Source organism: Procambarus clarkii, chromosome 5, assembly GCF_040958095.1.
Source record: "Procambarus clarkii isolate CNS0578487 chromosome 5, FALCON_Pclarkii_2.0, whole genome shotgun sequence".
Classification (NCBI taxonomy): domain Eukaryota; kingdom Metazoa; phylum Arthropoda; class Malacostraca; order Decapoda; family Cambaridae; genus Procambarus; species Procambarus clarkii.
The window spans coordinates 17,729,979-17,742,478 of NC_091154.1; the positions used below are offsets into that span (position 1 = coordinate 17,729,979).

The following is a 12,500-nucleotide window of genomic DNA, read 5'->3' on the forward strand; positions in this document are numbered from 1 at the left end:
AAATAATGGGAAATGAATTAATTCATTCCTGACTACCCAAAACCTCACTTCAAACTAAATTTTATACCTAATTCATCAAAATCTACACTACAAAAGTATGTTCAAGTTATTACTTACCCTTGCTGATGACTGCTGTTTGAGAATGGAAGATGGTGAGGAAGGGGGGAGGAGGAGAGGTGTTACTGTTTGGAAGGGGAGTCGCCTTCCATTATAACATCAGGCAGTGAGGACCTCTCTGGAGTGCATTCTCTGGCACGTTTTGCCTGCATACCACTAGGTCCTGGTTGTGGCTCACTGCTCGATTTTCTCGCAACAAAGCCGTCCATTGATAATTGTTTTCCCTTCTTCACAAGATGCCTCTGTAGTGAGGCATCACATTGTCATTGAAAAGATTAATACAACGGCCTACTGCAGTTTTTTCTGGCGAGTCGTTTCAATAAAAGTTTGCATTTCTTCCCACATCTGACACCACTTTTTAATGGTTGCGGAAGGGACATTCGCTGCTGCCTCATCCTCCTCGACTGGAGAAACATCCTCAGCTGGGTCTTCTTGCTGTTCCTTTTGAAGGGCTTGAAGTTCTTCATTGTGTTCTTCCACAAACTCCTCCACATCATCACCATCCAATTCCAAGTCCATTTGCCAGCCCAGAGTAACAATTTCCTCAACAGTAGGCACATCATTTACAGGCTTAATTTAAACCCCACAAAGTCTAGTTCTGTCACACATTCAGGCCACAATTTTCTCCAGCCAGAGATCAGGGCTCTTTTGAGTCACTTTTTGCCAGGCTTTGTCAACGAGTTTTAAAGCACTACAAATGTTAAAATGTTGTTTCCAGAATTCTTTGAGGGTGAGTTTTGTGGCTTCAGTCACTTCAAAACGTTTCCGGAAAAGTGCCCTTTCGTAAAGTATCTTAAAATTCGCTTTGATTTTCTGGTCCATAGGCTGAATTAGAGGAATGGTGTTAGGAGGAAGGAACTTTACTGTGAGAAAATTACTGTATCTGTGCAACAATTCATCTTCCAAGTCTGGAGGATGAGCAGGAGCATTGTCGAGGAGAAGCAGGGCATTGAGTGGCAAATGTTTCTCCTGCAGATATTTTTCTATGGCAGGGCACACCACTTCATTCACCCACTCCGAAAAATAAATCATAGTCACCCATGCCTTACTATTAGCCCTCCACATCACACACATTTGGTTTTTCTGCACTTTATACTGTTTGAAAACCCTTGGATTTTCAGAATGATACACAACCAAGGATTTAATTTTCAAATCGCCACTCGCATTTGAACACAGTACAAGCGTAAACCTATCTTTCATAGGCTTGTGTCCGGGCAATGATTTTTCCTCCTTGGTAATGTATGTCCTCTTAGGCAATCTTTTCCAAAACAGTCCTGTTTCGTCACAATTAAACACTTGTTGTAGTAGGTATGTCTCAGCTTTTGCAAACTCTTTAAATTCTTCAATAAATCTTTCAGCCGCTGGTTTGTCTGAGCTGGCAGCAACACTATGAAAACAACTTCTTTTTCTAAATTTTTCAAACCATCCCCTGCTTGCCTTAAAGTCTATCGTATCTGCACTCGTTCCAGGGGTTTGCTTTAAAAGGTCTTCATGCAATACCCTGGCTTTCTAACAAATGATGGCCTCTGAAACACTATCACCCTTTAACTCCTTGTCATGTATCCAAATTAATAACAACTTTTCCACATCCTCAAGTATTTGTGGTCTTTGTTTTGTGATTGTTCTTATGTCTTTTGCCACATTAGCACTCATAATGTTCTTTTTTTGCCAAGTATATTACTAAGTATATTACTAAGTATATTACTAAGTATATTGCATATTGTTGATGTGGATTTGTTGTACTGCCTACAAAGTTCAACAACACGTGCACCATTTTCATGCTTCCGAATGATCTCTTGTTTTTCCTCTATTGTCATCCTCACATGAGATTTCTTGGCTTGATTCTTACCACTGCCTTTCTTGGGACCCATGATGAGATATATATAATAACAAATTTTATGCTCAAATAGCAAAAAATCCTAAAAGAAACGGTAAATCCTTGTGAAAAATTCAGGCGGGATAGTCACTGGGCACGAGGCACTGGTAAACTGAGTGGCGATCACTGTATCACCACGCACCAGTCGGCCTGTACACGTATCAACACCCTTATATTCCGATGTAAAGTTTTCGAGCAAATCCTGCTCGTATTCCGAAAAACAAGTAAACAGGGACACTCGTATTCTGAGGTACCACTGTATAATGTATACACATCAGCCCGTGTAGCTCTGGGGATCCTCTGGACCTCGCCCAGAAAATGGCGATTCATTACATTCAATGCTGGTTTTTTATTTATTTTTATGTATTTAGATATACAAGAGTTATTACATTCTTGTACAGACACTAGCATGCATAGTGTTTCGGGCAAGTCCTTAATCCTAATTTTTACTCGCACCCATCCCCAGGAACCTGCCTGTAGCAGCTGTCTAACTCCCAGGTACCTTTTACTGCTAGGCGAACAGGTGCATCAGGGTGAAAGAAACTGTGCCCATTTGTTTCCATCTCCGCCGGGGATCGAATCCGGACCCTTTGGACTATGAACTCGGAGTGCTGTCCATTCAGCTGTCAGGCCCCTACATAAAGTGCATATTAGTGGTATGAATCCTCCGTGCATACCAGCGCTCTACACATTGAAATGCAAATAACATTTGCATTTCTCTGACAGAAATGCAAATGACAGCTCAGTGCATTAATGTTCTTGAGAACAAAGGTAGAAGCATTAAAAATGTGAAGAAAGTATAATGCTTGCAGTTACATCATCATGGAAAAACATGCAGGGCTGAACTGTGATAACTGGTTATAAGATTACACCTGCCAGAACTGTTTAGAGATTAGTAGTAGTGCATGAAAATGTAGCTACTTATATATATATATATATTAGTTCAATTACAGTGTAATATCAACATAATGGTTTTATTGCTGAAAGAATATAATAGTGTGTGCATATTAGTGACAAATATATTTAGGCATTCCAATGTTTCATGCATTTTATTATACAAATTTCTCAAATGACACACAATTGAATAATAATACAGCAAAAATTCAGAGAAAAAAACAAATTGAAGACATTTAACCACTTAACTGCTAAGTATTCTTGGTCGGCGGGAAACTGCGCCAACCAAGAAAACTTTTTGATTTTTCCGTACCCATACTAAATGTGTGCGTGGTTGGTTGTGTACAAAATGAACTCTTAGGATCTCCAGTGAGAGGCAGCCATCTTGGAAAAAATCCCAGAATGCCCTAGGGCTGCTGGCTGGGTTCGTACTGAATGAGCAACCTTGGGTGACGCACGCACCTCTGGCTCCCAAACAGCTGTCCGACGCGGTGTTGAAAGATCGCGCGCTGTCGGTGAAATTCAAACCTTATTGTTTGAAGAACATAAGGGTCATAATATTGGTGAAGTTAGGGGCAATAAGGACCTAACACAATGGTCGGATACAAGTTATACAGCACCTATGAGGACGATACAGTGAGTGCATCCAATTGTAGCTCTAAGCACCACCCTTGCCCACCTATGCTATCTCCAATTTATTTAGATGATACATAGATGAATCGTTTTCTGCATTCAGTGATGATGCATCTGATACAAGTAGCATAGATGAACAGTGTTAACAGCTTCCATGGTGGCGTTTTCCATAGATAATTTCAATAATAGCTGAATCTCGTCTTGACTAATGGACACTCTTTGAGGCTAGCTGAATCTTTCCCTGTGTGGGACCATACAAAGCGATCTTTTCACGACTACTTTACAAATTGATCTTTAACTGTAATCTTTTCAAGACTAACTTACGTTTTACAAGCTTGGGTACATACCACTGACAGGTACTATTGCCAAGGATGTACGTGAGTGCATTATTTGCAAGCACACAGAACGAAGAAACAGGAATCAAAATCTATCAGTACCTGGTGCAACGAGAGCAAAGTCGCGCTGTGTACCATGGACTACTTCGTTGATTATTACTTGCTTCCGAAGTACTGTGTGTAGTACAGTGTGTTACTGTGTAAATAGTGTGAAACTGTACATAATGTAATATTAATGAATTTTTAACAAGTAATATTGCGACAATAAACATTTTTTGTGGACACATTACTGGCACATGTATCACAGTTCCATGGAACATTATGAACATTTTAATGTACACATATTGTAAAGGACACAAATATGCATCATATACGATAAAAAAAAAAATAATCGCATTGGAAATACATAGGACAAATAATTGAAAATATATTTGTTGAACACTCGGTGCTTGAATGGCCCGCACGACCGTGTCTTGGCGAGTCACGCACAGGCAACCAGCCCCTGATGACATCACAGCGCATTTTGTCCACTTCCTCACAGCTAAAGTAAGTGGAATTTGGTATTTAGTTTTACGTAGACATATTCAGGGAAAGGAATTTATCATTTTACGAAGAAGAATTTTTTGGGAACACTTTATTTCATGCGCACAGGGGAAATTTCATGCTGGGTAGATGGGACACCACGAGCGTAGCTCTCATCCTGTAACTACACTTAGGTAATTACAATAAACTTGGCGCAGCACGGTGGTTAAATGTGTAAAATGTAAAAATGTTTTTGTAGTAACTCATGCTCTACAACTTGCCCAGAGCGATCCCATGGGAGTTGGCTCCATTAACATTTGTGAATCGTGATGATTCCACAACTCACTAGAGCCAAAGCCACAATTTTTTCCCCTTGATCTTGATATTGACTTCATTTTATCAATATTTGAATGAATAAATTTGTAGACATTTTCTGGGGGTAGCCCCGTCGGCTCCCCGGAGCTATCCAGGCTGAATGGATATGTATAACTTTCTGGCATCAGTCAATGCATGGAGTTCTTGCCTACCGGGGACCACAAGCCAGAACCTGGCCTCCTCTAAAGAGGCACGAGGAGCAATGGCCTGTAGAGACCCCCCTTATGATTGGGAGCATTCTATGTCTGTCATCGACCGGGACAGGCACCCAGAAAGGTAGGCGCCCTAAAACAAACCCCTATTCTGGTAAACTATTGCGACCGAAGACCGAACAGGTGGACAGAACTCCCCAAACGAAAATTAGCCCTCATGACGTCGTCATGTCGCCGCGCCGCCGTCTGCGCAACTCCCCCCTTCCCCGGGAGGGGGAAGGGGGGAGCCCCAGACCCCTTCGTCGGCGACCCAACCATTAGTTCTCAGGCTGATGGGATCTGGTGCGGTCGTGCCTCTGGCTCCTGTTTGCAGTTGCAGTTCTGTTCCTGGTGGTCTGAGCTGCCCCTTCCGATGGTGTGTGGGCCAGGAGTATTATTCCTCGGTGCTCGGGCTGCATGCGCCTAGGGTTATCTTCCCTAGGTGCCCTGTAAGTACTGCCCTTGGGGCTTAGGGCTACCTTCCCTGGGTCGCCTTGGGGTCTACCTCCACTGTGCCGTGTACTGCTCGGTACTTGGCCGCCGCCCTTGGGGTCAGCTGGGGTTTTTTCTTGCCCTTGTTTGTCTCTGGGTAGGGGTAGTTTTCGTCACTGGCAGGGGTGCGGGGTACTGCACAGCTAGTTTTCACCAATAACAGCGGCCGGCTCTGTTCCGCCTGGGTACGTTGTCCTCTTGCGGGGTTTTTCTTTTGTTTTTGTTTTTGCCTGGTGGGGGGGGGGGGTCTGCCTGTTTGGTCCCCCATCGCTGTTCTTGGGGTTTGTCTCCAGATTGTCTACTTGGTGGTCCTCCATGCTTGGCCCCCGTGAGTGTACACGTCCCGGGGTTCAGCTATAGCAGTTTGTTGGTAGTTTTGGGTGCCGGTTCACAGTACCCTGCCTGGGCTTCCCTTAGCGTGTTATCAAGGCTAAGGGCCCTGGAAAACCCCACGGGGCCTACGTGGTCCGTTGGATGTGACCCCTGAGTCCCCCCTTGTGTCCTGCGAGTTTGACGGTTGCTCTGTCCCCTTGTCTCAGGGGGGGACACTCCGGTTTTGTCTCCGCCATGCTGCCTGTTGGGTCGGTGATTGTTTTGACCCAGAGCCGTGCGACGTGTGTTGTCTGTACGTACTCCAGTTCACCCAGGTTACTGCGCCCGATATCCGGGTGAGGGCAGCTGAGGCGTTGCATGCTCGATTTAGGTTGCTGCAACGCGCTAGGTTGGTCGCTGCCCCGAGACTGCCCCGTTTAGGTTATAGGGACCCGGACTTGGGGGTGGGGGTCGCTTCGGCTCTGGTTCCGTCTGCCCCTCCAAGTCCTTTCCCTTCTTTTGCTCATTCGGTCCCCCACTCTTGCTGCCGGCTCCTAAACATCTGAGGGTTTCGGAGCCAGGGCTGGGTTTAGTCGGTTGTGAGACTCGGGCGGTCTCGGGTGTCCCGTTCTGGGGCAGTGGCGGAGGCATTCGAGCCTGGTTTTTCTGCCGAAGCTTCTGGGTCTGGCCAGTGGGCCCCCTTTGTTCCTGCTTTGTCGGCTGCTCCCACCTTTTCTTTGGGGGTGGGGGCTCAGGAGGACGGCTCGGCCCCGGGCCCTCTGGGTGAGGTTCCTGGGGTTGGGGAGGGGTTGACTTGGGGGCCTTGGGCCCCATTGGACCCCGCCTGGTTTTTTTGGCCCTCCGTGCGGGGCTTGGTGTTACAAGGAGAGGGGTTCTCTTTCGCTCCCTCCGCTTATGAATTGGATTTGGTGTCCACCCCTCCCCGAGTTAGGTTCTGTGATCCCGAGGGTTCATCGGTTCCATCTTTCCAGAGGTTTCCCGCTTCCCGTGTATCGGCTTCGGAGGTGCGGGAGGCCTTGGCGGCTTACCTCTTGTGTGACCCGGATTATGCCTTCCTGATGGATCCTCGTTCCTTCGTGTACGGATCCCCAGGTTCGTGCTGGTTTCGTTATGATGTTCCGGAGTCGTCCTGGTTGGCAGACTGTCCTCTCTTTTCATTGGAGGCTTGGCACACGTTCTGTCGGTCCCGTGTGCTTGTGTGGCGAGAAGTTTCTTTGGCGTTGCAGGTTTTCCTGGGGGGCGCTTTCGAGCATCTGAATGCTTGTTTGTTCGCCCCTGCCCTTCTGCGGGATGTTGGTATCATGCAGCTTCACGTGCAGGTTCCTTCCCTCTCGGCTGCCTTGATTGCGGAGGATTTGCGGACTCGTGGCCTGCTTGCTTCGGCTCTGCGTTTCTTTTCCCTCCTGGAGCTATCCTTGGATTGGCTCGAGTTGGATGTGGGAGCGCTTGGGGCCGCTGATGGGTCTGGTGCGCTGCCCTCGGCTGTGCGGGCGTCGTCTGCTTTGTTGAAGCTCTTCGCGCCCATCCTGCGTGATGCGGTTTCGCGGTTTTATGCTTCTCGCCTCGCGTGTTGTCAGGAGGTGCTAGCTTCCTCCTTGGAGTCCGACTGGGCCCTGGCTCTTCGTTTATCCTCGCCCTTTTGTCCGTTGCTGTTTGCGGAGTCTACGGTGGGGCAGTATCTGCAGGCAGCCTCGGTTAGTTGTCGGCCTATGTCGGAGTTGTTGCTGCTCCAGGGGACTCGTGGGAGGCCTTCCCAGAAGGGTCGTGCCAGGGCTTGGGGTCTTTTCGTCGGGGTAGGCTTTTGGTGCCAGATTCGAGGCTGGCGGCGCCTTCAGTTCTGGCTGTTGCTGGACGGAGTGGGCTCCGTCCTGTTCGCCGCCTTGGTTCTCGCAAGCTGTGTCGGCCCTTTCGCGGTTCGCCCCATTGACGGGACGATGGGGGGGCGGCTTGCACGGTTTGCCCATGCCTGGTCCCACGATTCATGGGCTTTTTGGGTCGTTTCGCGCGGCCTGTGGTGGCGTTGGGTGGCTCTTCCTCCCTCGGGGGGTTTGGGGCTTGCGGGGCAGGCCTCTTCTCCTGCGCTCTGTCAGGTCATCTCGGAGTGGGTTCGCTTGGGCGTAGTTGAAACGACGTCGTCCCTCAGGTGGGTTTTCCGCCTGTTTCCGGTTCCGAAACGAGACTGCGCGGACCTCCGGTTCATTCTGAACTTTTCCCGTCTGAACCCGTGGGTGTTGTTCCCCTCCTTTCGGATGACTACGCTGTCCCAGTTCTGTCTTCTCTTGGAGAGGGGCGCTTGGATGGTGTCCCTGGATCTCAAAGACGCGTATTGGCACGTCCCGGTTCATCCGGAGTTCAGGGACTGGCTCGGTTTTGTTGTGGGGCATCAAGGTTACCGCTTTCGTTGTCTTCCCTTTGGGTTGAATCTGGCGCCACTCGTTTTCACACGCCTCACTCGGGTCGTGGTGGCCCACCTGCGTCTGCTAGGTGTTCGGGTGCTGGCCTATCTCGACAACTGGCTGGTTTGGGCTCCCAGCCGGTCCATGTGTCTGCTCACCAGGGATTTCGTTCTTTCCCAGCTCGCCAGGTTCGGGTTCTTGGTGAACTGGAGGAAGTCCCATCTGGTTCCCTCTCAGGTTCGGGTTCTTGGTGAACTGGAGGAAGTCCCATCTGGTTCCCTCTCAGGTTCGGTCTTGGCTGGGTCTGGTTTGGGATGCTCGGACTGCTTCCTTGTCTCTTCCTCCGGCGGCTCTCTTGCACCTGCAGTCCCGCCTTCGCCCGTTTCTGAGGGGTTCCCGGGTCACAAGGCGGTTGCTCGAGAGTTTGTGCGGGAGCCTGAACTTTGCCATGATGGTCTACCCGCCGGGTCGGGTGAGGCTTCGTCGGCTGTTCTGGTTCCTTTGGGACCGGCCCTTCCGCCTCTCTTGCGATCGTTGGGTTCGACCTCCGGGGGCTTTGCGTCGGTTGCTGCGTCGCCGGCTTCCTCTTCGGGTTTTTCGGGGTTAGGTGCCTTGGTGCCTTCCCGTGCCCTCGCTCGATGTGTACACGGATGTGTCGTCTCTTGGCTGGGGTTTTGTGACCAGTGCTCACCAGGCCGGCCAAGGACGGTGGGTTCCGTCTTTCCGTCGGGCTCACAGCACAGTGCGGGAGTTCGTGGCAGTGTGGATGTCGCTCCGGAGGATTCGAGTCTCTCGCGGATCGACGATCCGGCTCCATTCGGACTGCACCCCAGTGGTTCATTGTTTGAACCGAGGGGGTTCGATGCGATCCTTGGCTCTTTGGGGCTGGTCGCTTCGGGTGACTCGTCTGCTGAGTTCTCGGGGTTTGGCTCTCCTGGCGGTTCATGTCCGGGGGGGTGTCCAACGTCCTGGCGGACGGCCTGTCTCGGTTCTGTCCCCTGTCCTCGGAGTGGACGATCGATGCCGACTCCTTCCGTTGGCTGTGCCGGATGTTCGGGATTCCGGACGTGGATCTCTTCGCATCGGCGTGGTCGAGGCATCTTCCAGTTTATGTGGCGCCCTTTCCCGACTGCGAAGCCGTCGGGGTCGATGCCTTCTGGCTGGACTGGGCAAGGTGGGATTACCTGTACCTCTTTTCCCCGGTTCCACTGTTGCTCCAGGTCCTGACTCGCTTGGAGACTTACCAGGGTAGTGTGGTCCTTCTGGCTCCTTGGTGGCCGGCCCAGCCTTGGTTTCAGGCGCTGCTTGCTCGGTGTCCGTACCCGAGAGTCTTCCCGCGGCTCCGCCTCTTTCAGCAGATCGGTCCAGCCCTGTACGAGGCTGGTTCCATCTTCTCCTCGAGTCTTCGTGTCTGGTGTTTTTGACTCAGGTTTATCATTCATTGTATGGTGCGCAGGTGGCTTCGTTGTTGGTCTCCCACCTGCGTGCTTCGTCTCAGCGGCAGTATGAGCTTTCCTGGTGGTCCTTCCGGTTTTTCCTATCACTGCGTCGGTGTTCTTCGGTCTCTGATAGGGTTATGTCCTTTCTCTCTTGGCTGTTTCAGGAACGTCATCTTATGCCGAATACTGTCGCTTCGTATCGTGCGGCGTTGGCGGAGCCGCTTCAGCTTGCTTTCGGGGTTGATGTTACTTCTGCCCCGTTTCGCAAGTTATCCCGGGCGTTGTTTCACCTCCGGCCTGCTCATGGGCCGCCTGAGCTGTCTTGGTCTTTGGACCGCGTGCTCTCGTTTCTCTCTCTGCCCCAGTTTGTGGTGGCCCCTTCCATTCGGGATTGTTTTTCCAAGGCTCTTTTCCTGTTGGCATTAGCCTCGGGGGGTTGGGTTGGCGAGCTTCATGCTCTCCTCCGGCGCCGGGGTTTCTGCTCTTTCGGTCCTGGTGGTCGTTTTGTTCGCTTGCAACCATCTCCCTCTTTTCTGGCGAAGAATGAGTCGGCTGCGTTCCGGAGGGGGCCATGGGTTGTTGATGCATGGTTGGTCAGGCCGGGAGTGCATCATGTGTTGTGTCCGGTTGCGGCTCTCCACCATTATTTGTGCGCCACGGCTTCTGTTGCCGGGGATGCGCTCTGGGTTGATCCGGTTTCCCTTCTTCCCTGTTCCCGGGCTCGGGTCTCTCAGGTTGTCCACAGGGTTATTAAGTGTAGCCAGCCTGCGGTTTTTCCCCGGGCCCACGACGTTCATAAATTTGTTGCTTTGGCGGCTGTCTTTGGCAACATGTCTTGGGTGGACATTCGGGCCTGGGGTTTTTGGAGATCGAACAGGGTCCTGGCCGCTCGCTACCTGGTGAATGTTCCTGGGCCTCGTCAGGCCTGCATTGCTTTGGATCGACGGTTGCAGCCAGTTGTCTCGCCTTCGCGTTGAGGAGTGAGGACAGACCGCTGCCCGGGTAAGTCCCTGTTTTTTCCTTATCTTTGGGTAGTTAGCTCCGGGGAGCCGACGGGGCTCCCCCAAGAAATCCAGCGTTGACTATAATGAAACGCCATTTTCTGGGCGAGTCCCGGAGGCTCCCCGGCATCCCTCCCTCCCTCCCTCCGGTCGGCGGTGTTTTTCGCGTTTTTGACATCCAGCCTAAGAACTAATGGTTGGGTTGCCGACGGTGGGGTCTGGGGCTCCCCCCTTCCCCCTCCCAGGGAGGGGGGGGGGGGTTGCGCAGAAGGCGGCGCGGCGACATGTCATGAGGGCTAATTTTCGTTTGGGGAGTTCTGTCCACCTGTTCAGTCTTCGGTCGCAATAGTTTACCAGAATAGGGGTTTGTTTTGGGGCGCCTACCTTTCTGGGTGCCTGTCCCGGTCGATGGCAGACATAGAATGCTCCCAATCATAAGGGGGGGTCTCTATAGGCCATTGCTCCTCGTGCCTCTCTAGAGGGGGCCAGGTTCTGGCTCGTGGTCCCCGGTAGGCAAGAACTCTATGCATTGACTGATGCCAGAAAGTTATACATATCCATTCAGCCTGGATAGCTCCGGGGAGCCTCCAGGACGCCTCCGGGACTCTCCCAGAAAATGGTGTTTCATTACATTCAACACTGGATTTTTTCTTGCACATTGGTGAAGGATTGTGAATTGTACATTTGGCATAGTGCAGGGTTAATGCGATTAATCGAAGTTCTATGTATTTTTGTGTCACATTTAGGGTGGATTGCGAACTTTTTTTCTTTCTTATTACCAACAGCAGTTTATACCAGAAAGGACATGCTTTCTGGTATAAACATGAAGTTGAAACATAGTAACTGAAGACAAAAGGGAGTCACCATAATATTAACTCAATATAAGTAATATTTAATTCTACAAATCACTTGATTGTACGTCTAACTAGCCACTGTTACTGGCTCTATACTCGTTTGACAGGAGGGCACAGCAACGAGTATTGGTGAGCAGCCCATTAAGATGCTAGTGAACTCTGCGGCTGGTGCGAGAATGACGTTTCTGGAGGCCTTGACCAACCTGGTGGCTGCTCCCATCTCTAGCCTTAAGGTGAGTGAATAATAGGGAATATTTTACAGTTGATATTATTATCTGGGGGGGGGGGAGAGCCCCTTCAGCTTCCAGTAGCTATCCAGGCTGATATATATATCCCTAGACTTTGGCATCAGTCTGTGTGGATAATTCTTTGCCTACCGGGGACCATGAGCCAGAACCTGGCTCCCCTCAGAGAGGCAAGAAGAGCAATGGCCTATAAAAATGCACAGGAGATCTGGAGCATTCTGTAACTGCCAGCGACCGGGACAGGCACCCAGAAAGGTAAGTGCCTCAAAACAAACCCCTATTCTGGTTAAAACGACGAAAATAGTCAAACAAGTGGACATAACTCCCAATTGAAAATGAGCAATCAAGCATGACGTGTCACACGAGCCGCGCCAGTCTTCTGCGCAGCTCCCCCTTCCTAGGGAGGAGGAAGGGGAAGCCCCAGACATACCGCGCTGGCGACCCAACCACTAGTTCTTAAGCTGATGTTATTGTGTCATGGTCGGGTGGCTCCAGCTCCGGATTCTCTTGTGCTGTGCCTGGTGTTCAGAACTGCTCTTATGGTGGCGTGTGAAATGAGAGTAATATTCACAGGTACTCGGGCTGCATGTGCTTAGGGCTCCCTTCCCTGCGTGCCCTGTAAGTACCACCCTCGGGGTTTGGGATCATCTTCCACAAGTCACCTTGGGGTTCATTTCTTTGAACTTTTGCTGCTTGGTGATTGATTGTGTTGGGGGGGGGGGGGGGGGAGGTTCCTTGGGGTAAGTGGTAGTTTTTACACTGGTGGGGCACGGGGTACTGTGCAGCTAGTTTTCACC

At 50.5% G+C, this 12,500-nt stretch overlaps 1 protein-coding gene across 1 annotated transcript in view; it reads left to right on the forward strand.

Annotated features, from left to right (window-relative positions):
* LOC123766585 (phosphoribosylformylglycinamidine synthase) overlaps positions 1 to 12,500 on the forward strand; it is a 452,541-nt gene that overhangs the window by 326,548 nt on the left and 113,493 nt on the right. The window contains exon 23 of the mRNA XM_069302853.1: positions 11,566 to 11,691. Within this exon, the coding sequence (XP_069158954.1) occupies positions 11,566 to 11,691 (126 nt within the window). The remainder of the gene's footprint in view (positions 1 to 11,565; positions 11,692 to 12,500) is intronic.